The 24,747-nt window shown below is 48.7% G+C and overlaps 1 protein-coding gene across 2 annotated transcripts in view; it reads right to left on the reverse strand.

The window, feature by feature from the left end:
• Positions 1-1,322: 1,322 nt before the first annotated feature.
• The window catches only part of GNAO1 (G protein subunit alpha o1), a 140,841-nt gene continuing 117,416 nt past the window's right edge, over positions 1,323-24,747 (reverse strand). The window contains exons 7-8 of one of the 2 annotated variants that reach the window (XM_054296198.1): positions 5,031-5,184; positions 1,323-3,255 (exon numbers count right to left, since the gene is read on the reverse strand). In XM_054296198.1, the coding sequence (XP_054152173.1) occupies positions 3,068-3,255; positions 5,031-5,184 (342 nt within the window). In that variant the 3' untranslated portion in view covers positions 1,323-3,067. Of the gene's footprint in view, positions 3,256-5,030; positions 5,185-11,309; positions 14,175-18,103; positions 18,258-24,747 lie in introns of those variants that run through there. The other variant, XM_054296197.1, reaches the window with a different exon arrangement.

A 24,747-nucleotide genomic window follows, 5' to 3' on the forward strand; every position in this document is an offset into this window, starting at 1 on the left:
TTTAATGAGAGGAATTGCATCGATGTTTAGGTGAAAATAATTTATTTCAATAAAACTCTTTGGGAAGCCTTACCTTGCAATGCTATTAGTAAACCTCAAAAAATTTTTTTGAGATCTTTGGTTTTGCTTTGAACACAGCTGTTTTGTTTTTACTGTTTAAAAAAAAACCCAACAAAACAAAAATAAAACCTTGATCAGTGTTGGAATTGTTTGTAAATTTCTGTAGTGTGATTTCTCATGTTTTCTCATGGTGTTTCAGAGACTCGAGCTGTTCTTTCCAGGCTTCTGTTGCTCTCCTGACTTTTCCCGGCAGCTCCCAGAGGAGTGGACCCTGGCCAGCCGCTGGATGGCACCTTTGCCTGCGGCAGCGCTGCACAGTGACCTACTTGAGCCGTGAAAGGCTGGTTTGTGCTCAGGAGCACAGGACCGGTGCTGGCCTCTTGGCTGGCTCTGCCTCCCTGCGAAGGGAGGTCATCTGAGGCGAGGCCTGATCGACTTTCCCAGTGCCAGCATACGCTTCTGGTGGCTGTAAACAGCAGGAGCCTTGGAAAAGCCGTGTTGGTCAGGAGCTGCTGCTGCTGCTGCTGCTGCTCTCTGCCAAGCACCCCTCCCTCCTTCTTCCCCTTCCTCCCCGGGGCTGGGCAGGGGACACGCCGGGTGGCACGGGGGGTCACCTCGCCTATGGCTCCATCCCGGGTCCCGTGGGGTGTGGAAGCGTTCCCGTGGTACAGGAAGGGATGGATGTCAGGTGTGGTGCCCAGAGCCAGCCCCGTGCCAGCGCTGTGCCCAGGGGCTCTCCAGGAGTCCCACCTGTGGTCACGGTGACCAGTGCTGTCAGGCACAGGAGCTGGGGAGCTGGGATGAAGGAGAGTGCAAGAAAAACCCCAACTGGGAAAAGAACCCCAACCCCTCAAAGATCCAAACAAACCCCGAATCTCCCTGAGCAGCTGGGAGAAAACCTCAACTTTCTTGGGAAACCTTCCACTTTCAGGGAGAAAAACTTGAATATTGTGGGATTTATGTTGCCATAAATGAAGGACTCACCCTGGTGATTAGCTTTGCATTCCCTAAAGAAGTAAAAATCTTTTCTTGCCTGGGGGCACTTTTGCTTTGGAAGCAACAGAGAGCTTCCACCCATGGCTTTCTTAAGATTTACACCCATTCTATATTTACACCAATCCATAGTTCCCTTCTCCCTCTGCTACCAGCAGCAAATCCCCCCCAAAATGTGATTTTTGGTATTTTTTCTTCCTCTCTTTGGAAGGAGGCAGGCAGGCGTGGGGGAAAGAAGGAGGCGGAGGCGTGGGAGGGAGAGCCCGGGGTACAGACAAACATTCTCTTTATTGAGCTACACATGAATTTTTCCATTAGTCAGAGAAAGAGATTGGCAGTGTGTAATATATCACAGAAACCTCACTGATTGGTAATAGAAAGGCTTAGAAAGACCTGGCGCTTTTTATATATATATATATATAATATCTTTTTTTAAGTTTCCTCTTTATTTATTCATTTTCTTTTGAACAGGTGTGACTGCTCTTCTTCAGCAAAGGTAACTCGTAAAAGTGAAACTGTGAAGACGTCTGGTTACTAATCAAAGTAGAAATGACAAGGGGTTGGTCATGAAAACAGTGGCTTCAATGTAAACACTACATTCGATTTTTCTTGTTTTTTATTATTTTTTAAGTTATTTTTTTGTGGTTTTGTGTGTGTTTTTTAAAATTTTTAAATTATTTTCATTCTTGCCTTTTTTTTTTAAGTTTGCTTTTTAAAGTTTTTTTTCTTTTTTTTTTCCCCTTTTTTCTTATTTTGCAGCACAAACATCCCCACATGAGAGAGAAAACACCATTCACTAAAAGGGAGAGAGGACTGGGGCAGGAGAGGGGGAGAGAAAAGCAGCACAAAAAAGCATTCACTGGAAAGAGGTGAAAATAATAACAAAACGAAAACAAAAAAATACTCTAAACAAAAAATAAAATAAACCAAAATATATATATATTTGTATAGCCCTCCCTGATGTCCCTGGTCGGCCCTGAAGGAGGGATGAGGGGGACTGTGGCTGGGGGGGCCGAGCTGTGCTTTTGGATACGGACCTGGAGAGTGAGCAGTGACCGGGAGCAGGGAGCTGCTAAACCAGGAGGGAAAAAATGGGAAAAACCCGACGGCTCGGGCTGGTGAGGGCTTTGGCCTGAATTGGGGTGGGAATTCAGAAAATCCAACCTGAAACCCTGGGAAGGGAGCAGGAGGAGGATGCCCCACTGCAGCCTTCCCCCCGAACAGTCACGGTGGGAAATGGGAGAAGATCTGCTTGTTGTTTCCTTTTTTAGCTGTGACATGTGGCCGGGGGCAGTTTCCAATTTTTTCCCTCCTTCTTCAAAAAAAAAAAAAAAAAAAAGAAAAGAAAAAAAATAAAGAAAAGAAAAATATTTTTGTTTCTGAAGGTGGCAGCGGGGCCGGGGACAGGTAGGGGTAGGGGCAGCCCGGCCTTGCCCATGCTGGAAAAAAAATTAATCAAAATAATAATAATTTTAAAAAGCCAACCCACAACAATGAATTATAATAATGATAATTAAATATAGCAGCCCATGGTCAAATAACTGCTGGGAGGGGAACCGGCGTGCCCCCGGGCGCTGCCCTTTCCCCTTTCCCTGCCGGTACGGGGGAGCTGTGGGATGGTGGGGCCGGGCAGAGCCCCACAGGCCAGGGGCGCCCTCAGGCTGGGACACCGCGGGCCGGAGGGAGGAGCCTGCTGGGACAAGGCGGTTCGAAAAACAAACTAAAAAGGTGGGTGTGGATTTTTTATATATATATATACGTATATATATAATTTTTCCTTATGCCTTTTTATTTACCAACTCGCATGATTATGATGACTTTTTTTTTCTCTCCTTCAATCTGTTTTTTTCATTTCTTTTTTTTAATCTTTTTTTTTTTTCCCCGCGCGTGTGTGTGTCTGTGTGTCTGTGTGTGGTTGCTTTGGGGTTGTTTTTTTTTTCCCGTTATTTTTATGTTTCTTTTCTCTCCTGGCGGCGGGATCGCCACCCAAGCAGTCGCTGAGCGCCGCGCGGGGTCAGTACAAGCCGCAGCCCCGCAGGTTGTTGGCAATGATGATGTCGGTGACGGCGTCAAAAACCACCTGGATGTTGTTCGTGTCTGTGGCACACGTCATGTGGCAGTAAATCTCCTTGTTAGGGGAGCGGTTTTTGCTCTCGAATTGTGCTTGGATGTAGGCGGCCGCATCCTCGTAGGTGTTGGGACCTGCGGGCAGAGCGGGGTCAGGCCTGAGGGCCGCGTCCCTCCCTCCCGGCACACCCGCCCCCACGCTGCTCGCGGGGAGCTTTCATTGGAACAGAAACGGGCAAAATTATTCATTTTCACCCACCCTCCCCTTCACCCCTTAACAGGGTCCGTTTTCCCCCCATCTCCGTCCTTCCCACCGCCATTACCCTTCTGCTCCCCCTCTCCCCCATTTTCCCTGAAAACATCACACCCAAGCCCTGTGGAGGGCTCCTCCTTCCCCAGGTGTTGCTGCTCTGCCCTCTCCCCTTTCCCCCCGGGCAGGGCAGGGCAGGGCAGGGTCCCCCCGGGCAGGGCAGGGTTCCCCAGCTGTGCCCAGTTGGCCGAGCCTGAGGGATGTCCCCGTACAGGGGAACCCCACAAGTCCTCCCGGCCCGGGGGGGAAATGTCCTAGTGGCCCCTCAGCCAGACAGGGGCAGGGATGGCCAGGAGAGCTGGTGGCCACCCCAGCATCACCCATGGACACCAGCTGTACCCCCTCGGTGGGGCTGAGCCCCCGTGTGCCCCGCCTGGGCTGGCTGAAGGGCTCACCCTGGCACTGGGGTGGTGCTGGTGGCCCAGGAGCCGTGTGGGGACACACGTGTTGTGGCTGGGAAACCTCCCAGTTTTTGCTTTGGGAAGGTGGGCTGGAGAGGCGCCAGATGTTTGAGCCGAAAAATGTGCATTATTGCCTTAAGCTGCTTAGGGCAGCGGGAGAGGCTGCGCTGGCCCCTCGCGGGAAGCCACAAAGCTGAGTTACGCCCCTGAAATCGCCTTTGCGAGAGCTGCTATTATCTGGAGATTTATTTTCCTTTCCCAGCTCGCTGGTTCCCCTCGTTCCTGATGCAGTGGGTGGCCGAAGGAGAGGGAGGCTGGGCTGCTGCCACCGGGCTGTGCCCCTCCATGGGGTGGCCTGGCTGTGCCATACAGCTGCACGTGGGACAGTCTGGATTGTTCTACCAGGTGAGGAAATGCTGGTGCCTTCGGGATAGAAAAGCCTGAATGCCTCCGGTGGAAATGCTAGTGTACTTATGCTGTAGGGGAATGGGTGCCATCTTGCTGGGGGACTTCCTTGTCCCCAGGGTTTGGCATCCAGGATGGATGTGCTCTGGGTGGAACAGTTCAGAGACACCTCAGTATCTGCAGGGGATGCTCGAGTCTGAATTTAAACTGGCTTTTTTCTTTCCCATAGAGAATTCCAAAGGATCTATTCTTGCCCATCTTCTTGGTTATTTATCCTTTTCCCAAGTCATGTTGCTTTCACTACAAATGGATGATTCACTTGAGGTTCCACAGACTCCTGCTGTCAAGGGGCTCTTTCCTCCCCCAGCCACACCCAGCGTGAAGGCACTCCTGGAGTATGCAGCCTGGAGGACCCTGAGTCTTAGCTCCTCCTCTCACAGGAGATTCCCAGGAACCACCAGCAAACAGGATGGCTCCAGTGGTGGCCAGTCAGCTCCTGCCAAGTCCTCTTCTTCCCACAGCTCCCTGTGCCCGGGCTCATTTCATCTCCTCTCCATTTCTCTTGACCCCCTCTCTGTCCCACCAGCTGCTCGGGCAGCTTTGCCACAAGAACTGCCCCAGCCAGGACGCAGCCCCAGCCCATGAGTGGGGTGCTGGAGCTGCATCACAGCTCATGAAGGTGCTTTTGCAGTGCTCCTGCACCCCCAAATGCGCCCTGTCCCCTCTGTCCCCCCGGCCCCGGTGGCGCAGGGTGGGTGTCACAGCAGCTGTGCTGCGCCAGCCCCAGCACCTACCTGTGTACTCAGGGAAGCAGATGGTCAGAGGTGACTTCTTGATCTTCTCAGCAAATAGGTCTTTCTTGTTGAGGAAGAGAATGATGGAGGTATCGATGAAGAATTTGTTGTTACAGATGGAGTCGAAGAGCATGAGAGATTCGTGCATGCGGTTCTGCAAAGGGGAGCACAGAGGGAGAGAAGAGAGAGAGGAAGGCAAAGACAGAGTTAGAGGAAAGGAGAACATTTTTGTGAATTGAAATGGTTAGAAAGCAAAAAAAATCTCTATAATAAGACAGTGGTAAATGTGAGCTGGTTACAAAGGTGGAGGAAATGGGGTATTGTGCTCCTCTTGGAGGCCAGGGCAGGTGTGGGGCTGCAGCTGATCCTCCCCCACAGCCCTGTGGGGCCACTCTAGCAGGGCAGACACTTGAAACCTGAAGGAAGAGCAGAGAAAAAAAGTCATTTGCTCCTCCCCTGCCTCACCAAAGGAGTAGGGAAGGGGCCCTGTCTCTCTTCAGGGACTGGGTGCCCCTGAAGCATCCTTTGGAGAGCCCAAATAAAGGATGGGCAGACAGCATCAGCCAGCAGCTTGGGCACACTTGGCATGGAGAGTGGGATGGAAAGGGCTTTGGCCATCCCAGGGTGGCCCTGTGGACCTGCCTGGAAGGGTACTTGGCCCTGAGTGGTGTCATTGTAGTGAGACCAGTGCCAAGGAATGGCCCAGAGGCTGGGCCAGGTCCTGTCCCTGGAAAAATCATCAGCTCAGCTTTGAAAATACCCGTGCTGGCTGGGTGGCCCAAGGAGGTAACCTGCATGGTGGTAACCAGTACAGGTGCCTCTGCCAGCCCATTTCCCACCTCTCCTGAGAGTTCTGGGCTTGCAGGGTCCTCCAGGGATACTTTAGGCTTGGAACAACTTTGGTAGGAGCATAAGGGTAAATTTCTAAAAGCTATAGTTTTGTCGGGTTTTTTTTCCCTTTTATTTTTTTCCATTTACATGTGGACAAAACCATAAACAGTAATTTTTCCCCTATGCTACCAAGGTTTCTTAAGAAGTGGAGAGCAGACAGCAGAACAGGAGGAGGTGAGGTGAGGTGAGGTGAGGTGAGGTTGGCCTGTGCCCCACTGGGTGCCACAGGGCCCCACAGAGCAGGGTGCTCCCATGCAGGTGCATGCACTCAGTGTGAAGGTGCCACTGGACAGGACAGATCTGGCCCTCCAAGAGCTCCCAGGCATTTTCTCCATCATTAACTTGCTCTTAGAATCACCAGAAAGCCATTCCCTGCTAGTCCACTGACAGCTTTGGGGGACGTTTCAGGAAGCCCCTGTGCCCCTTTCCTTGTTTGTACCCAGCTCCTGGTGCAGACCCAGGGCTCGCTGAAGTCTGGAGCTGCTGCCCCTCCCTGTGACCCCTGCTGGGGGCTGAGTCCCCCAGTTCTGGCTCGACTGCCTCAAGCACACATGGGGACAGAGCTGCTCACAAAAGCCTTGTGGAAATCTCCTGGAAAGGCTCTGCAGTGGGTGGGGAACCCTTCTGCAGCAAAACCCCCCCAAAACATCCCCCCACAGCCCCTTTTTTGGAGGCACAGCAAAAGGGGGCTCTGGACTCACCAAAATCCCCGAGAACACGTGTGTTTGCTAATGAAATGATGACCCAATTACACATTTTGGAGTTTTCCATGAATGTTTTATTAGTGAGTCATTTTATTAGCTCCACTTCAACGGTAGCTTTTGCATGCAAAATTTAGCAGCTGTCTGATTTCATCTTGAAAGGCTTTGAGATTGCACTGTCGGTTCCTTGACAAAGAGTAGCTGGGGATGCCAGGCAGGCGCTTTCCAAAGCCTTGGGACTTCAATTTGATCCTTATCTTGAAATTAAAAAAAGGCTTTATTCATAGGGAAAACAGAAACTGCCACCAAAGGATGTGGTTCTTCTTGACTTGTGTTTGTTGCAAAATTGCTGGGTCTTGAGATTTTCATGGGGAGTATCAGGATGGGCTTTTCCTTGTTCATCTCCATTGTTGTCCCATACATGTATTTAATTAAATAAAGAAGCGATGGTGTTGGTAGAAGAGCAGCTGAAATAAAGCTTCTGCCCAGGGAAATGAGAATTCCCATTCAGGCAAAATAACCCTGATGACTTCAGGGTTCTGAACACCCAGGCAGAATCTGAGCAGGATGGTGTTCTGGAGAAAGTTCTAAAAATCCCCAGTATCAATACACAAAGCAAAATCCTTTCCCTCTCAGCCATTTGCTTTTCTCAAAGCTGACCTGTAGTTCTGTCTGATTCACAGGATGAGCCATGTGGAAATTCCTGCCTGAGGATGGGTCCAGCTGAAGCCACATCACTGGAATTTGGTGAAGTCAATAGGAGCAATGGTTCATTTTCCTTTGCTGAGGTTTGTAGAAAATTTTCTCTTGGTTTCTTCAAGTTCATTACTTCTATATTATGCCCCAAATAATGGAAGATCTTTAGTTTAAACATAAAAGAACAAACTGGCTCAAGCATTGTTTGAAAGGGAGGGAGGGATGCTCCACGTTTTGTGCTACTGCAAGGAGGAGAAGACACCATTTACTGAATTGAACCAGCAGTGGATCTTCTGATTTTGTGCTCACACAAAGAAAAGCAAAGCTTGTGCCTTGTGAAGGATTTGTAACTGATGTGGTGGAGGAAAAGGTGGGACAGCATGGATGCTCTGCCCTGCTGCTGCCTCTGGTGGGCAAAGGAAAAAAAATCCTGCCAAATACTTACATAAAATGAAGTATCCTTTGGTTATATCCTTTTGGAGTCCTTATTTCCAGGTGGATGAGGCTCTGGCAGACAGCTGGTGCTGTGTGTTTTGCTGTGTGTTTGTGGAGCAGCCATAAGGTTAAATCACAAGTTTGAGAAGCTGGATGCGCTCAAGGGAGACACAATAAAACCACTCTCACACTAGAAAAGAGCTGGCACTTTATTAACATTTTGTAACTAATAAATACATTACCAACAGCCAATAAATTATTACAATAACTAATGCTCTATTAAACCAATGGACAGTCACTCTTCGTACAAAATTACAGTTAATACAGTTTGGGCCATCAAACATGCAGGAGAAATGATTCAGCGGGAACCAGCAAAAGGAAAATGGTGACGGCCTCCGGTGATCCTCTGGGAATGTGCTGGGGAGCAGGAGCCCAGAGGCAGCAGGGTGATGGTCACTCTTCCCTTGTCGAGCTGAAGTGGGAAAAAGGAGGTGGGGGAACAGGGCTGAGGAGCACAAATTAGGGACTGGGCTAATTAACAGGGCCATGGCTGGTGCTTAAACAATCCTGTCTGCTTGCCCAGTGCCACCGGGTTGGTCCAGCACTGGAAAAGCTGGTGAGACTCAGGCACTGCTGAAAATGGTGTTTTACCTGCCATGATCTCTTCTCCCCACCTGGAGCAGCAGCTTTGGCTCTGGAGCTGCTTGCCTGCACTACAGTCAGGACTGGGTCTTAATTTCCCAGACACTGGGTGGAAAAGGGCCCGGGGCAGTGAGCATCCAGGCAGCTCCCAGCCCCTCTACCTCCTCTCCTGGCCTCTCCTCCCTGTGCCTACTGCACCCAGTGTCCGTGAACAGAGCTGCCCTCCTGGGGAGATGGGGCTGTTTCCTGAATCCAGCTCCCTTCCCTCTGCCTGCAGGGTGCCAGCTGGAGGCTTTGGTCCTCCTCTCACTAAGGCATTGGTGTTTAAGAGCTGCCCTTGCTTGTGTTTGCACACAAATAAAGATCCCACAGGCTGCTTGTTGGGGCATGAGTGGTCCTGTGCAAAGTCCCTTCCCATAGCCCCATTCTCAGTATAACTACATAGGTCTTGTACATCTGTCAGCATCAATTACCCTGTGTCAGTGCTGGAGCTCAGGAATGACACAGGACCCTCGAGTCTCAGAGCCTTGGGGTCTGTTTGCCTGCTCTCTCCTGCAGGGAGGTGGAGGTGAGACAGTGGTCTGCAATTTTGTGCCACTTGGACCACGTCTCTGCTTTCTCGTGTGTGCACTGGAGATGCAAGTGAGTGATGGGTCTGGATGCCCAGGGTGATGCTCAGTAACACCACTTCTACTGACCTTGACATGCCCAGTGTCAGATCACTAATGAGTGCTTTAGTCTCCTTGGAAATGGGTGTGGAGTTTTTGGTGGGAAGCCTGAAGACAAACCATGAAAGCACCCAAGCACACTGGAACTAAGCTTCTCTAATTGACTTGACAGATGGTCAGCCTTCTTCCAGGAACTCAGCAACTCTCCCTGGCTCCAGGAGACTTTGTGACCACAAAAGGCTTGGGACATGTCACACAAACTAACAGTGCAGGGCTGGTCCCCTTCCCAGCACTGACTGCAAATCCCCCAGGGGTGATGTCTGCCTTGTTGAGCTGCACAGTGAGGCTGGGCACATGGGGATTTCTGGCAAAAGGACATCCCCTATGTCACATCCTGACCTCTTGGAGACTGCACTCCTGGACTGAGAACAAGGTCTGTTCCCTTGCAGGCAAGCACTGGGCTCATGCCATGATAGATTAAACCCACCAGATATGTTTCAATGCACATTAAAGACTGCCCTCATTAACACTTTCAGCGTCCTGTGAAACAAAATCACATCGATAGAGGAGGCACGGCAGGCTCTGTCCCCTCCATGGAGGGACAGGCTGGCCGGCCATCCAGGGAAGGTGGCTGAAGGCAAGGAGCTGATTCCGGTACAGAACTCCTGGGAGCTGTAGTCGGAGTGTTTGTGGGCAGGCAGTGGGGCTGTGGCCGTGCAGGGAGGGCCGGAGCCGGGGCTCAGCAGCGCCAGATGGCCCCGCCGGGTGCTCCCGCAGCGCCGCCCCGGCCCCGTGCAAACCAGGCCGTGTGCGGCTTCTCCGGGCACGATTAACAACTGCCTTTGGCAGCCTGTGCTGCAGTTCAGTGTGTGCTTTCCCTGGGCATGGTTATTGCTCCTTCTCCCAGCCAGCCCAGGCACTGCATCCTCCCAAGGAGCTCTGCAGTTCAGCCCGGCAGTGCTGCAAGACTCTTCTTGTGTGGCTTTCTCTGTTTCATTGAAATTGTTGTTTAAATAAAGAAGCTATTTGCATTTTTGTGGTCTCATGGCTCCACAACCAACCCTCTCATTGACTATGGAGCAAGCCAACAGGGAGCTTCCTTCTTTCTTTTTGCTGCTGTCTGAAGCTCATCACGAGTTGCTAACGCTGCTTTCAATGCTGACACCCTTTGGATGCTTCTGCTGCTGGAACAGTGACCTGAGTCATTAAAAACCTTAAAACCTTCTGCATCCCAAAACAGACTTTTTTTTTTTTTTTTTTTTTTTTCAAATTCCCACATTAGCTTTGAAGGGCAGCAGGGTGTATACATAGCTGTTTCCATTTTGTGCTTTTAAAATCTATCCTCCATGCCCTGGTAGGATTTCTGATGCAGCTGTACCAGTTGCACCATCCCTGCTATGTGGAGACTGCAAACGAAACACAGCTCTGGACCTCCAAGGGTCTGGATTCAGAGCACAGCAACTGCAAAGCACAAGGGGCTGTTAAGAAAAGGCTTTTGAAAGCAGGCAATGTATTTCAAGGTACTTTTTAGGCAACTGCTGCAAGAATTGCTGGTGTTTAGAAAAAGCATGGGGCAGAAGATTGCCTGCAGAAGGCACATCTGTCAGGAAGGGCTTCAGAGGATGCAGAAGCCAGCAATGAGTAATGATTTGGCAGGCGCTCTGCAGACACAGATCTATACACAGCCATCAAGCAGGAGAAATAGTAGTGTTTAACACTGGAAGCATTTCATCTTCCAAAGGCTGCTTCCAGCATTTGTCAGTGAATCCTCATGACACTCGTGTGAGGGAGGGAATGTCAGCAGCAGCAGCTGAGATGAAGCTTTAGACACACAATGTGCCAAAGAAAATGAAAGAAGAGGCTCTTTGTGGCAACATTTCCTCTGCTTTTTCTCCCTTTTCTCTCCATGGGGCACCAGCTGTTGATGGTCATCAACGTGCCAGGGACCTGCTGGGGCAGCAGAGGGGGCTTGGACCTCCCAAAGCTGGGAATGGGTTACCTGAATCCAGCCTGGGGAGCAGTAAAAGTGCACTGAGCCAGCACTGGCCACTTGACTGCATTTGGCAAAGTTTGGAGTTAATTTAAATTGTCTTTACCAAAATATTCCTGTGTGCTTTATGCTGGGAGCTCGCAAAGTCTTGGTGTGGTGCTGCCTTCCCTGGGAACAGCTTCTGTTACTTATTTGCTTGGCTAAAACATCATTCACAGCAAGGGGTGGGAACAGAACATCTCCAAAACTCCAAACTCTTCTTACAGAGTTAATAAAAGACCTACATCCCTGCCAGCACCAGCCATCATCACTCTGGGTCCAGTGGTTACACAGTGTAGGTACCAAATGTAACCAATGTGTGGTTTTCCTGCCCTGATTTGACACAACACCCACGGGGATGCTGGATGCTCCTGCTGGGGCTCAGACAGCTGTGTGGGTGGGCTGTGGCATGAGAGGAGCAGGGAGGAGCTCCTGGTTTTGGCCAGCTCTTTGCAGGAGCTGATGTCATTGGAGGCATTTTAAGGCTGAGATGGTGAAGAGAAAGGTGGGTGCTGGCTTGTGCCGGAGCAGGGGAGGCAGGGGGTTGTGTTATTGCTGTTAGTGCCCAGCAGAGCAGCAGCAGGTCCTTGCTGCACAATAGCAAATGCATCATTTAATGCTCTCTAGGAGTTACTGGCAGTTACCTGCCATGCTGGGCTGTAGCTGGTTGGATGGGTGACAGACACCTCATTTTCCTCTGCAGGTCTTCCCTGCTTGCTCACATCCCTGGCTGGGGATTTGTCACAAATGTCCCACAAATACTGCCCTGGCAGAGCACAGCCCCTGATGGGGACTCTCCTCTGGTTCCCAGGTGCCCTTCTCTTCCCATCCTTCCTGCTGTCTCAAGCTGCCTCATCTCCCTTCTGCAGCTTGTCTCTCAAAACATCCCTAAGCCTCTCCCCCTGTCCTCTCCCTGCTGTGCCACCATATGTGTTCCTGTCACTGCCTCCTGCCCCTGATTCTCACCTGGCCCCTCCCCTTCGGGCTGTGCTGCTCGGGACTGCTCTCACAGCCTCTCTCCTAAATGGGCACAGTGAGAAGAGATATTGTCCCTCTCAACCACAGCCCTGAGGAGACCTCCTGAGACCTGAAAGCCACTCCTAGCTCAGGCTCCCAAGAGAGAACAGTTGAACTTCTGGCCAGCCTGCAAAGATTCATGTTTTTCACAATAATGGATTTCTAAGAGAGGCAGAGAAGAGGCAGGGATGGATCAACACTGCCCACCTGCCCCCAGGTGAGGTGGGCCCTGAGTGGGACCTCAGAGGTGGTTGTCTCACCCAGACAACTAACAGGCTTTTGGGGTGGACTTCTAAGAGTCCCTCCGTGTCCCCAGAGGTGACACCCCACTTGTCACATTCCCTTCTGCCTTTGACTCAGCAGCACCCAGAGTTCTTGGTGGTGGCCACACATACCTCAGCCCACCTGCATTTGTCCTCTCTGAGCCCCCAGTTTTGCTGTGCTGGGTGCTACCCTCATCTTTCTCTCCCATGCCCTTCCTTCTTCCTTTCCTTGCACTTTTCCTTCCTACTCCATCACTTGCTCTCCTTTGCCAGTGTTAACCATCCATCTCAATCCTGGTAGAGATGCCCTGACCGGAGACACCAACCCCGGAGCTGTCTCTGGGATGCTCAGGCAGGAGGTGACACAGGAAAGCCACTGGCTTGTGCCCAGCCAAGGAGGCTCAGAGCACCAGGTTGTGCTTCTCAAGGGGTTCAGATGCCCAGAGGGCAGTGAAGGGCCATAAGGTTTTTGCACACTTTGCTGCTGCCCAAGCATGGGGAGTTTTCTCAGAGCACCTTTCCCATCTCAGACACCTGATGTTCAGACTCTCCCTACAAGAAGACAGGGCTAAATATTTTTTATTCCTCAGCATTTCAAGGCTGAAGTTTGGAAAGTGATGCTGTGTGTTTGCAGGAGCACCACCTCTGCTGAATCACTAAAGCTGGGAGGTGCTGTGGGAAAGGTCCCCAGGCTGGATTCCTTGTCAGGATGCCGCTGAGTGTTGAGCCTCCATCAGGACACCATTCCTGGGGCATCTTCACTGCCTACACTCCAGAGATCCCAGCCCAGTGCCTCCATGGCCCCCATGGAAGTGCCTCAGAAATGGGTTACAGCAACCACTAGATAAATTTTATCATTAATTTTGAAAAACTTGAGGTAAAACTGCTACCAGTAATGAATGCTTTTAGACAAGGCTTAGTAGGCTTTGTTACTGTGTCCCTGTTACTCAGACACCAGCAGAACTCGATATGGCTGTTTTACTTGTTCAAATAGCTGTCTGGAAAAAAGGAGAATGTACAAATCCAAGCTATGGTAGCTGCATTTAACACCAAACCCTCCAGCTCTGGGGTCAGAACTGGAGCTGTAAGGTACCCTCAAAATGGTCAGGTTGTATTTAGCACTTCCCAAAGGAGTAGCGTTTTTAAAAAAAGGCAAATAACCAGGAGAATGAACAATATCCCTTAATTTTCAAGGCAAAATAGAAATTTTGGTTCCAAACTACACTGTTCCTGACCAGTATTTTAAGGCTTTGATTTTTTTCTCTCTTTAAAATTGAAGTATTTTTGTCTTTTGGCAGTTGAAATGCACTTCGTGGGAAATGCGTTAGCTCCCTGCACAACACTGTGAATTGGAACGGAGGAGTAGAATGGGGCAGCGAGGGAATGAACCAAAAAATGAACCAAAATAAAATAAAATGGGTCTGGGGAAAGCAGAACTTGCTGCTGCAGAGTTTTCTGGGACAGGAGGAGGGAATTATGCATTTCTTCCTTGTCATCTTCTGAGGAGGAAAAACCAAGGAAAGGGAGGACCTGTCCGCGGGAGCGCAGGATGCTCCGGGCGGTGCCAGGAGAGGAGGAGGAGGAGGAAGAGGAGGAAGAGGAGGAGGAGGGCCTTCAGTAGAGTCCACACCCCCGCAGGTTGTTGGCGATGATGACGTCCGTGACGGCGTCGAACACGAACTGGATGTTGTTGGTGTCGGTGGCGCAGGTGATGTGAGTGTAGATCTCCTTGTTGGCCGACTTGTTCTTGCTCTCGTACTGGCTCTGGATGTACGCCACTGCCTCTGTGAAAGCGTTGGGGCCTGCAGAGAGCCAGGGAAAGGAGAAACAGAGGGTTAAAGCAACCCCATCACCTGGAGCCTGCAGGGTGCCTGCAAACAGCCCCTGTGGGGTGCGGGGAGCTGCTGCAGCCCAGGTGCCCTCTCTCCATCTCGGGGATGGGCACCGCTACCAGCCAGGATTGCTGCCAGGCAGGAGATGCTCCCTGACTGTCAGCTCAGCTGTATTTTTATTCTGAGTTGCTGTTTATAGAGATGAAATAGATGAGGGAGCTGAGTGTTAAACAGGCTATGATGGAAGAAATTCCACATCGTGGTGACAAAAAATAGAAGAAATGCAGTAAGTGCTTGACCTAGGGAAAAGGCTTAGCTTTTTTCCTTTTTAAGATTTTTTTTTTAAATTAAAGCTTCAGTTTTTGATGGAAGAGTTAACATGAATTGAGGGCAGTATTGGTAGCTGTGCCCTCCTTTCCCTAAGTCATTAAGAGAAAAGGACATTAAAAGATCCAGCCTCTGTTACAGGGCAAAATGGGCTTTTCTCAAAAAAAACCCCAAATCCCAACAAAAAGACTGATACACGATGTCCCTTTTTAAAAAGAATTAGGATTGCAGTACTCTCTGCTACAGCCATGACTAAAATCACACTTTGATGAGTTTCTTATTTTGATATATAGAAATATCTGTACCAAACCTGATTAACCCTCAAATTTTGTGTTAAAAATTTAGAAGTAGTGCAAACGAGTAGATCCTTTCTCCTGGCCAGCTCTGACCCTGCTCACACACACAGCTCCTTTTGGGCACCTCCTTAAGGCTGATGAAGGCTCTGGCTGGCACTGCCAGGCACTGCCTACCCCCAAAAGGCTTCACAGCAGTAAAACTGTTCCTGCTTTTGGGTGCCTTTCTCTCCATGATGCTCTACTGATGGGAAATGCTGTTGTTTGCTAGAGAGAAGCTCACTGGGGCTGGAGATGTGCTGTGGTGGAAGCTGCTCAGAGAAATCCCACTTGCACACACATGCACTGCTAGGGAAAGACACAAATTCATAAAGATCATGGGACTTGAGAATAAGCATGAAGTAAGAGAAGCAAAGTTTTTTCTGGGAGCAGATTCCTGCATGGAGAGCTGTGTAAAGAATCAGTTCCACATGCTGAGCACAAGCAGGAGGTTATTTTATGAACAGGAAGTTGGTTGTTCAAACACATGAGGATTTAGATGCTTGATTCTGTCTAGGAGAGCAGGGAATCACTAATGCTAGCTTGGTTTAAATCAAGCTGTGGATTCTGCTGCTGCTTTACTAAGTATTGTGGATTAGTTAAAAGCATGAGTGAATTAAGGGGATGGAAATAGTGCTCCAGAAAACAGCAGGCAAATTTGTGGATGCAGTCTTCTAATAATTCCCTGTCAGCAGAACTAATGGACATCAGAAATTTCATTTCATTAAAAGCATTTTGTGGAACCTACTTGTGATGTTGAAAGTCTGCTTGTTCAGTTTATAGGCTTTTATAAAATAATTCTTTTTAACTCCAGGGCAACATTCTAATAATGTTGCTTTTTCATGAGGCCACGAGGGTTTCATCCTGTGGGCTGTGGCCAGCAAAGCAGGGGTGAGCAGACTGAAGTGTGTGCTTGGGTCTAAGGCCTGGGCTGAATGTTAGCACAGCTAACTCATAACAGCATTGCTGAACACCTGGGGGTGAGATAACTCCTCACCTCAGATCCCTGTTGGATCAGTAAAGGGACTTTCAGCAGTCAGACTTCCTGCCCTCTCTGATGACACAAGAGAGACAGGAGATCTATTAAGGGTCTCTGTTATTGGGAGCTTCCAGAAAACCATCCTGAAGGGATTTACAGCACCTTTGGGGTGCCCTGAGACTTGGGGAAGATTGGTTTGGTTCACCTGTGGCTGAAGTGCTCCAGACAGAAGCTTTGTTTTCCTCTGTTTAATCAGCCAAGAGCTTGGCTCCATGTCTGCCTCTCCCACTGAAATTCTCTCTTGGGCTGGGATAGCTTGGGAAGGAATAAATGAAATCACATTCCTTCTTGTTCTGTCTCTCTGACATCAGGGGTTCTGTGAGAATGTTATTTCAGACTGAGGTTTCTGGGAGACAGCGGTGAAGATCTACAAAACCAGGGGCAAAGATCTACAAAATGTGATCAGGAAGGAGTGAGAGGTGAAGGTTTGCTTCACTGAGAAAAGGGAAGGGAAGAGGCATGACAGAAACCATCCAGTATAGACAAGCACTGCTATAAAGAAGATGATGATGAGCTGCTCTACAAGCCATCAAAAGCAGCAATCTAATTTGCAACCAGGAAAATTTGGGGTAGGCATTATTGTGAGCTCAGCTGTAAAGACTAAAATTTCCATGATTAGATCTTTTCAGACAAATATGTTGGGAATATGTAGGTTCTGTCTGGACCAAGCAGATGACTAGATGGCTGAAATATGCTGGTGTGACAAACACCAAAATCTTCCCTGGAGAGGAAGCCTGCAGATGTTCTGAATTCAGCTGGAGTTGTTCAGCTCCACGGCCACAGACCATTCAGCCCAAAGCAGCAACGAGGGATCACTTTTGTCTATTCACAATGGAAAATCAAGTGCTCAGAGATAAGAAGCTCTGGTTAATAATTTGTTGGCCTGCCCAGAACCGTGACACTCCTGGTGCTCCTGGTTCACAACTGTGTTTCCTGACAAAGAGATTGGCTTCTCTGTCTGTCGGCTTGATTCATCTGGATGTCTCCGGTGAGTTTAAATAATTCATGACGATGAAAGTTTATTTTTGTGCCATCTCAGAATGGTAATGAGGGTTTGTGGAAGCTGGGAGATGCAGAGGGAAGCAGCAGGGTGCAGCTGCAGCCTTTGCATGGGTGATGGATTCCCATCATTAGCGGGTCAGATGCCAGGCAGGCAGCAGGGGCAGGGGGTTCTCGCACACTGCCCATCCCAGAGCTCCTGCTCTCAGCTCCACGGATCACCAAGGCCTCCTTCTCCCCAGCCAAGCTCAGGGCATGGCTCACTGTGGCTCTCCTCTGCCTGTATTATGGGCTAAGAGGTGTGGGAAGATCAAATATGAAACACCTTGTTTTCTACCTGCATTTAACTGGAAGTGTTTTCATGTCCAGATGCTTGACTGGCAAACCTGAGAGCAAAACTGGGGATTCTTCAACTGTTGTGATGAAAATGTATTGCTTGAGCTGAAGCAGGCAAGCTGTGAGACCTCCTGTCTGCATACTGGAGGGCTGATCATGGAATCATAGAATGGTTTGGGTTGGAAGGGATCTTTAAAGGTCATCTAATCTAACCCCTCTGCAGTAAGCAGGAACAACCAGATCAGGTTGCTGAGAGCCCCATCCAGCCTGGACATGAATGTTTCCAGGATCATGATGATCCTACAGCCCTGCAGTGCCTGGAAGTGGAGAAAGTGGCCAGGAACTGCTGAGGGATTCTTTCTGTGGCCATAAGGGAGCATGGCTGGGTATGAAAGAACAAAGCTGTACTCCAGCTGAGGACAGCGTAACAAACCCTGTGTGTTGGTCTCCTGCCACCCATTTACAATGGTTACACTCACTGCACCTTTCTGAGAGACCTGCAAGAAGGTTCATGATCCTGTGTGACACAGGGAACCACTGCACACGGGTTTGGGGAGTGCACAGTGGCCCCAGACCTGCAGGTGCTGCCTTGGCATCAAACCCATTGGTGAGGAGTAGATCACACACCTGAATCAGTGGTGGTGGCCCACCCTAGTGGTGGTCAAGTCATCCTCCTGCTTTAAGTGGACCATGGTGGGGCTGATGCTTTGGCACTTACTGAAGTAAAACCTGTAGTGAAGCCAATGGGAGCTGTAGCTCTGCATCTTTAGCCTTGTTGCCTGTGATACACTACAGCATCAGCCTGGCTGGGGAGAGCTCCGTGGGCCCTTTGCTAAACACTCCTTTAGAGCCACATTTCTCATTACCTGTGTACTCAGGAAAGCAGATACTCAGTGGAGATTTCTTAATTTTTTCCTCAAATATGTCCTTCTTGTTTAGAAACAGGATGATAGATGTATCTGTGAACCACTTGTTGTTGCAGATGCTGTCAAAAAGCTTCAGAGACTCGTGCATGCGGTTCTGCAATAGAAAGGAAAGATCACATCAGCCCAAAGCCAGCGACCCAGGGATGTTCAACACGTAGGGAAATCTAAAACAACTAAATTAAGGAGGAAAGCAACAAAAAAGAAAATCTACAATATACATAATAAATTTATGTATACATACAGCTGAACATGTACATACACAGATGCAATCCCTGTTACATTTGACATACAATTAGTAACTTAAGGGCATTTGACAATACAGAGCTGTTTTGATTTTGCATAACATTAATTTACAGGATTCCAGCTCATAGAAATCATCATGCACCATGCATGGATGGAGAATTATTTTTGCCCTTTGATCAGATTTATGTGTTGGTGTAGCTCATGCATATTTTCTAAAATGTTTTCAATAATTTTTCTAAAATGTTTTTTCCACTTTCTTGAATGTGTGCGGCACACAACTGGTTACATTAACCAAGGACTGGTAGATCCTTGAATTAATCTAGAGTTGGAAGCAGACATCAAGGTGACATAATTTTGGAAATGACCTTGCCGTGACCTTTGACTGGTTTTGTTATTTTGTTTAGTGTTTTCTGTTGTTGCGCTTTTAATTTTTAAACTTTTTGGTTTTAGTTGTCTTGGAAGATGGCTCAACAGAAAGTGTCTTGCAAAGAAGAAAAAAGTGAAAAAGGAAGAGAAAATAGTATAAAAAGGAAAAACATAACAAAGAACATCTAAGAACAACCAGACTAGAAGTCAGGCAGCTACCACTGATGTTAGCTCATGCCTCTAGAAGATGATTAGCAGAAGAGCCATACATCCAAATGTACGCACAACAAGAAGTCAGCTTTTTGGTTATAGGTCATGCAAAAAAGGACACAGAAAAGGAGAGAGATAAGAAGAATGGAAAAACCAGACCAGTTAGAGAGTTGCAAAGTCCGCCACATGAGTTTATGGTGGTGGAAAGAGCTCACGGCAAAGTCAACCAAGTGTCATGTTCCCCGCTGCTTTCAACTCCCAATTCGGTTTTTCTTTTTTTTTTTTTTTTTCTCAGTTCAATAGAAGCTTCATACCTGCCAAATTTGGTTGGTCTCTCAAATGCTCATTTTTTGGCCTTTGTTTGGCTAGATAAGGTCAGACGGCCGAGGAAAAGCTGTGGAGGTGCCGAGGCTGGCGACGTTTGGCGCCGAGGCCGACGCCGGAGCGCGCACGCCGGTCGCGTGGCCGTCTCTAGCCGGGAGCCGGGCAGCGCAGAGAGCAGGCGCGGTGAGGATGAAGCACACCCAAGAGTCAGGGGTTATCAAAGGCAAAGCATGGTACAGACCAGACCGGCTCCTCGGCTTTTCCAGCGGGATCTCCTTGGGGCTGCGCTCCCCAAACCCGCCAGTGCGCGTAAGAAACCAGTGACAGCCATCACCACAGGGACACTGGAGAGAACAGGGCTGCACGGGAGGGTTTTTGGGGTGGGTGCAGCATGTCCTGTTCCCCCCAGCCCTGGATTTGGGAATGTGGAGTGGTACATGAGTCAGCTGGGGGCCTTCACCCCTCTCCCACTCCGTTTCACACCTGTGCTGGCATAAAGCTGAGCCCAGCACTTCACTGATTAACACATTCCTTTTCATTGATATGTTTTAGAGTCTACTGAATGTTTTATATAGATAGAAGAAGCTCCACGGATGAAAGAAACATCTGATTCAGCCCAGAGTGAAACAGGACACATGGGATTTGCTGTGCCTTGTCTTGAATGACCACACATTTCCTCACCGTTTGTATCGACACACGGGGACGACGCGATCACACACAAACGTAAAAATGCATTTGCTCATTGGGTCTCAGTTGCAACACGTTGCTTATCTGGATCACCCTGTGCCTGTGGGCTGGTTTTTGCTAACCCATTTGGTACTGGCTGCTGTGGGAGTCCCTGAAGCAATGCTCCCCTTTGCTACTTGTGGTGCCAAAATTGTAACCACATGGAAACCTGGTGTACAAAAGTTTTGTGCAGGAGATCCTTGGATACCCAAAGCCTTTGGGAGGAGAGAATGAAGTGGAACGTGGTCAGGGGAACAGAAAGTGAATACAGTTGACCATTTTTTAAAGCAAAGTCCCTCACAGAACATTTTAAATGACATTTTTATAATTCTTGCTGATTTAAATTAAAGTGTGGAGAAATATGGGAATGCTGCTCGTGGGCTAAACCCACAGCTCATGCACAGCAGCCATCAAACACCTGGGCAGCCTCGTGCCACGGCCGCCACACTGCACAGCCCTGGTGGAGAGCAGAAGGGTGAAACTGCTCTCCATGGCATGGGGAGCACCACGGGTGACAATGAGTTTGTCTAAGAAACAGAAGCTGGGGACTTCTGAGCTGGCTTCATGGTTAGGTGAAGCCAACTTTTCTGTAATTGTATGACTAGGTAAGGATCCTAAAGAAGTCCTCCTACTTCTCTGATCCAGTTTGATAAATTTGCATTAGTGCACGTTAGGAGACGAGGCTGTTTTCCCAACAAACAGTGACTATTAGTGTTCAGTGGTAACCAGAATATAGAATCACAGAATCATATACACACAGCACAAACCAATACACCCCACAGCACATAAGGGTTACACTGAATGACCTCTATTCCTTTCAGATTCCAGAAACAAGGTCCAAAGCTTCCTAAGGCTGTCTGACCTGGCTTTCTGATCTCTCCATGTTGATTTTCTCTCCAGCTTTGCCAATCAGACAAGTAAACATAATGAACTACTCTGCCACTCATCGTTATTTATGTGGGAAATGTTTTGGTCTTAAAATCCACCTTTTCCTTCCCCATACTAAAGAGAAGATGACATTATTCCAAAGCCAGAAGATGACATTATTCAATAGCCATAAATTGCTTTCTGTGTGTGGCAAAGGTGCAGAGCAATATTCTGGTGAGCAGGCACGGATGCTTCTGTTGTCATTCCTGGATGTCATATGGGAAATGTTGTTGCATCTCAGAAGGGCTTCTGGGAGCCCATGCATGGACAGAAGCTGCCCTGGTGCTGGCTAGCATCAGGACTCCTCACTATCTCCCTTTCCTTTCCCTCCCCAACTGTTACTAGTTCAATAGATGTTTGTAGGAGCCCTGCAACAGCTCAGGCAGACCCAGGTACAGAGGCAAGGATGAGGAAGTAGTGTCTGGGTACCATATGTAAAAGGACAGACTGCTGCTAAAGGAGGAATAAGAAGTTAAATCCCCCATATAATCCCCCTCCTCCCAGTAAATCCACAGTGGAAGATCAGTTTAGTCCCTTAGAACTTGGCTGGGGCCCCTTTCTGCTGTGATGGAGCAGATGTGCCTATTCTGCTAGGAGGCACTAAAGATTGCACTCCTCATACTTTTAGATGCAGTGACACAAATGATTTTACCTGCTTTTGGACCCATCATGCTGCTTTTTCTCACTTTACGTTGGGTCTCTTATTAAGGGAAGAGCTCTTCAGACATTGATTTCTTAATGTTACTTCCTATTTCAAAATTGGTATTTTAAATCCTTACACTGGCAAATATTTCATACCCCAACAAGAAAAGCAGCTCCAACAGCCATGTAACCACTCACCCATGCATATTCAAAGTCCAGTTAACTTCTGTACAGGACAAGAGACAGAATTGCTCATAGCTGAGATCAGATGTCATTGCACAGCCATCACTGATGTGAAGAGCAAACAGCTTTTCACTCAGCATGAGGGAGAAAGATGCTGCAGTCAAGACTCTGCCCAGGCAGAAACACTCTTACAAAAACCATATTTTTTTTACCAGAGCATGGGAGGAGACCTGGCGTTTTCTGCAACACCCAGTTGATTCAATATTTTCTGTTTTCCTTGGTGATTAAGTGCTAGCTGTCACATGAACTGTAAGGACACTGATGGTTATCCTAAGCACAGCAACTCCATATTCTCCCTCCTGCTTATATTTCCTAAGATGTGCAAGCCACTTTGGCTTGCTTTGTCACTCCTAAGGCAATTTCTGAGCACTGCAATTCCATTTTCCTTGTCCAATGACAGCAGAGAGAGCACAGTAACCAGGTCATGCAGCGTGATACAAACCAAGAGGCCAACACTAATGGACCAAGGGTTACCAGCACAGAGCCTCCCACCCATCCCATCCTCAGCAACAGGGACACAAACAATGCTTGCATGTCTTGCCTAGATATGGTTGACCTAAATATTTTAGCTTCAGAGGCAGCAATGTGCAGCATCAACATCTTCCTCTCTTGTCATGACTCCTTTGAATTTGCAAGGTAAAAACCAGAGGGTAGTTTCATTCCCATGGCAGGTCCCATTCCATTGCTGTTTTAAAAAAAAATTCCAATAGGAATTCTATTTAGAAAGAACAATGGAAATCTACCTTTGTGAATCACTAGTTTTACTGAGTGATATGACTGTCCCTCTTCCCAGATTACAGAGCTGAGGCTTTTCCTTCTGTAACTTCAGCTTATGAAACAAAAAGATCAGCCACAAATGAGATGAAACAGCCTTGTTATGCAAAGACATAATCCAGGGAGGTGTTCTGCCAGTTAAAGCAGGATGTTCCCCCTGTGTACAAATATGGCAGAGCCTGGCAGGTCCTTGTGAAGGACTTGGTAAAGGCACAGGCAGGTGTAATTCCTTGAGGGCAGTGCCTTGTGTGTTGGATGGGCTGGGCAGAGGGTACCACTCTGCCACGTGAGCTCTGGCTTGGGCTGTGGCTGGCAGCAATGGGGCTGCTGAAGGCATTGCTTGAATCCCTCTCATGCCTTGTTCCTCTCCCCTGGGAGCTGGGCACTCAGGGACACAGTTTGGATTTGCCAACAGCAGCATAATGTGTTGGAAGCAACGGGAGAAGTTGGATTCAGCAGTACTGGGAGTTTCTGTGAAAAGTGTGATCTTTATGGGTGTAAGGGCCTAAAAATCACAGATGCAGAAAGTTTTCTTTATTTTGTTTATGTCTTTCTGATCTGGACCTAGGGGAGCACTTGCTTTCCTCGACTCCTGCTGTGGCTCTTTGTAACAGGGAATTAGAGAGAAAATACATCCCTTATAAAAGCCTGCCTGCCCTTAAGAAGCAGGGACAGCTTCAAACACAACGATTTTGTTTTAGCTGCTGCTGGAGGATGGGTGCTCAGTCTTTTAAAACAAAGAGCACAATAACCCACAAAACAACTTTACAAGCACAGAGCTGTGTTTGAATTTTAAGGGCAGGGACAGGTCAGAGAGTGCTTCACCCAGCCTTGTTTAACCAGCTCTTTGGAAAGGATTCACAATAAACCTGTTTGTGAGCTTTTTTCAGTGACATAAGCTGACCCTACACTTGTCCCACCTGGAGCTTACCAAGGTGAGCCTGTTCCTGGTCCATGTGATGCTGACTGCATCTGAAATGCAGTTTTCTCCACCTGAAGTGTGGTTTGACTTACAGAAGTGCAAAAAGCACCTGTGAAATCTTGTGCTCGTTGACAACACGGTGCTGAGTGCAGGAGGAAAAGTCATTCTTTACATGCACACAGATTTGGAAGGGGTTTTTTGGACCATGATATGCAGTCAGGTTCTTTCCCTCTCATGGCTCCATGCCAGCAATGAAAGCTCTCTCCAAGTCCTTTCATACTCATGGAGACATCTGTACAGCCCCCAAACCTTCAGTGGCTCAACACAGCTGCCAGTGTAGTAAGTGTCTCTAAAAAATGAAGCTGGAGGAGCAGCATCCAGCTCACTTTCTCAGCTGCCTCCTCTTTGTGTTTTCCAAGTGAGAAGCAATAGAAGCTGATTGACGTCATGCAAGCCGGCAGATGTGACGGATGCAGGCAGCAAATCAGCTGACTGAGGAGGAGATGCTGCTCCACTGCTGGGCTTCTGGGGAGGCACCACATTGCCAAGGAGGGGGCAAACGCTTGGGGGAAGGGTTTGCTTCTCCTTCAAATCACCTGGGAGGGGCCAGGGTCTGTGGGTGCCCCGTTTTCCACCTGCCATTTGTGATGGGGATACAATAGGGCAGGCAAGATCCAACCCCAGTGTTGTTTCCTGTGCACTGGCCTTGCTCAGGGCTGTTTATCTGGGTTAGGCAGGGGCGTCCTGGCGATGCCGAATGCTTTCGCCGCTTACGCCGAATGTGTAAATGAGCAGCAGCTGCCTCTGCCCTCCTGTTGCTCAGCATCCCCCAAAATGTGCTGTGAACAGGGACTGAAATAGCAAGCAAATGTCAGTGCTGTGCCAGAGCTGCACCAGGCTGCTCTCCTGCTGCAAAGGGAAACTTGGAGATGCATAATTCCCCGTTTCTGCAGCGTGGCACTTCAGGGGGCAGGCTGAGCTGGCTCTGGGGACAATCACTGGCAGGGCTCTCCCCAGGAGAGATGCTCTAACCTCCAGTTCAGAGGAGCAGAGTAAAGGCTGACATTTAAAAAATGGCAGTGGCATTCAGGCCATTCCATTTTGTGCTCCATGGCTTTGAATCACAGCCTCTGACGTGTGTAGATGGGCACCCAAAGGTGACCTGTATTAAAAGCTGCCTTTGGCTTCATAATTTGGGTGTCACAGT

This window comes from Melozone crissalis, unplaced genomic scaffold (assembly GCF_028551555.1).
Source record: "Melozone crissalis strain CALT ecotype California unplaced genomic scaffold, PUWL_Pcris_2 ptg000007l_1, whole genome shotgun sequence".
In the NCBI taxonomy this organism is placed as follows: domain Eukaryota; kingdom Metazoa; phylum Chordata; class Aves; order Passeriformes; family Passerellidae; genus Melozone; species Melozone crissalis.